Consider the following 2,547-nt stretch of genomic DNA (forward strand, 5'->3'; position numbering starts at 1 on the left):
TGGGGCACAGAGCCGAGAGTGCTCTGCCGGGTCATATCTAAAACAGGCATGACAGATCCATATTGGGCATGACAGCCTAAGCGCGTCATGTCGGTATCTCTGCCGGCACGGCTGATGTGCATCTGGCACCTCAGATACTACAACAACATCATTGAGGGTGAGAATGGAAAGTTAGACATAAGATGGAGTAACACTTGGTATTGATTTAAATGCATCAGAGAACACCCAAAGGTACAAAAACAGGGCACTTATATGGAAGCTGTGTAGGATGTGTACTGTGGGTACTATCCTCCACAGGACTGTGTACATATCAGCACTTTCAATTAATACCTAAATCACATATTTTAATCACAGTCTAGTACAACCTGCTTATCGAACATGGTTGTATGTGGGTGCTAGACTGTATCATGTCAATGAGACTTGGAAGACAGAGAGTATACATGTTGACAAGCAGCAAATGTGTGATAACATAGACACAAGGCATGTTGCAAGGAGAGTGAGACATAGATGAGACATATGGCCATGCATGTGGGTGAGTGTGGTCAAACTTCAGCGCAGTATTATCAGGCGCTTAATCCCTGCCCTGAATAAAAATGGTGCTATCTTGCGGGATGTGTTTCTCTCTTTGTTCCCCCCTTCTCAACCTGCAGCTCATATCTTCTTGCCTGCAAATGTAGCTAGCTGCTGTTCAAGCTCAAGGACAGCTGCTCACTGCAAGCCAAGTGTAACAGTGTGCAATCAAACTCTCTTGATGGATGTATAAGCTAGAGGTCTGTGTGTATTCCTCCCAAGTGCTGAGGCTGTGCTTGGAAGTGGAACGAGTAAGCCTATCCCCACGTTCTCAAAATTTAGACACTGATATTCTATCAGGACCATCAGCACTCCATCCAATGTGAGTAGGAGCACGATATTAGGCACAAGTGGGTTGCGCGCTACGGACTGTGCCCCGCTTTTACATATCTTGATGGCTATTGCATGCAGGTCATGCTTGAACATGTTTATCGAGTGCGAGCATGGCTGCAAGGGCCGGCAGCTCTATCGTCACCTACACAGAGTGCACTTAGAGCTGCTTGTACATGCCCATCACACGCTAGCTTCAAACTATGATGGACGTGTCACTGTACATGTATCGGCATGAGCAGCAGGATGGTGAGCAGATGCATGCCCAAAACTGTCAGCCACATGGATGTGCGCCACAGGCATGCATGCCTGTACGGTCTTATCTGTCTCCTTGATGAGTGCAATGCAGACTGACACCTCACCCAGCACTTTCTTCATGTAGTACATCTCTTGAAAGGTGAGTCCGCATTGTGTATGGACAATATGCACTCTGATTGACATACTCCCTTTGCAGTTTTGTACCTCAGTACCTTTGCTAGCCCCAAGGTGTCTTGTTGGATCCAGGTCAACGGCAGGTTATTCCATGCTATTATAGTCCCTGTACCCCATACACACCATGTAATGCCCTTGGCTTGTTTAAATGTATTGCTTTTCATTACATAGCCATCAATGAGAGGTGTGCAGAGGATTACAACATAAGCTACATATTAATTACAACAGAAGTTCAGTCTGGTTACCAAGAAGTGCGGAGTTCTACAAAGCTTGGTTAAGGAAGTACGAGCACTACAAACCAGGGACTAGGCTATGGAAGTACCAGCAGTGTGTATGCTGTGTACTGATCTGCAGCCTTGTTTCAGTTCCCTGATGTGAAGCCCAGCAGCTAGTTATTGATGCAGGATCTTCTGCACAGCTCATGATGGTACACATGAATACTGTCATTCAGAGTCAGGCTGAAAGCCCATGGGTGTGGTGAAGCCAGGGTTTCGCCTCTGTATCCTCTTGGCAGATCTCTATCCACTCAATGGCCCTGGACAGAGATGAGATTGTGAACCAGGGATTGCAGATGATGTTCCTCAGGAAGTGTGCATGCTCGGGACTGTGTAATTCCAGTGTTCAGAAGAGGATAGATCCAATGGTTTCTGACTAGCACTTGCATATGAGGCTAGGCACAGTGAGCCTGTATTTCAATCAGTGACATTTGCCTGGGGAAGAAAATTGATAATTATAAAGTGTTAGCTTTGGCAAGAGGCAATTCAGGACGGACAGCAGTGTTTTGCATGGTAAGTCAGCTCCTGTGGCATGCAACATCTTTCGGAGCAAGGTAGCATACAAAGAGGAGTTTGTTCAATGTGGGAATATGAGCGCGAGTGCAGTGTGTATGCAAGTGAACAGTGGATGATGCACTTGCAGCACTATATCATGGCAGTGCACATCCATTTTTGTCAGGCAAAACATTTATGAGGATATGTCCTTACAGCATTTACTTTGTTTCTGACAGTTTGAAACAGCCTTGTAAATCAGACCCAACCTGATGCTAACGGCTTGGGTCTGGTTTATGAGACTAGGACGACCATGGAAGGAGGGAAATCAGAATACTCTGCGATACTGCAACAGGGAGCTGCCAGCTTGTTGATGCGCGTGCAGCAAACCTTTGCCGGGCAGGACTCCAGGCACCGGACCCAATGTCACAAATGGTCACTCAGTGAC

The 2,547-nt window shown here is 46.5% G+C and overlaps 1 protein-coding gene across 1 annotated transcript; it reads right to left on the reverse strand.

The window, feature by feature from the left end:
- Positions 1-171: 171 nt before the first annotated feature.
- Positions 172-380, reverse strand: PHACADRAFT_203017 (uncharacterized protein; the record flags this gene model as incomplete). The annotated part of the gene is made up of 2 exons (XM_007403111.1): positions 172-299; positions 353-380. 2 exons carry the CDS (start codon positions 378-380, stop codon positions 172-174), a joined length of 156 nt encoding a protein of 51 aa, XP_007403173.1.
- Between the last annotated feature and the right edge of the window lie 2,167 nt (positions 381-2,547).

The sequence above is a fragment of the Phanerochaete carnosa genome (genome assembly GCF_000300595.1).
Source record: "Phanerochaete carnosa HHB-10118-sp unplaced genomic scaffold PHACAscaffold_762, whole genome shotgun sequence".
NCBI lineage: Eukaryota > Fungi > Basidiomycota > Agaricomycetes > Polyporales > Phanerochaetaceae > Phanerochaete > Phanerochaete carnosa.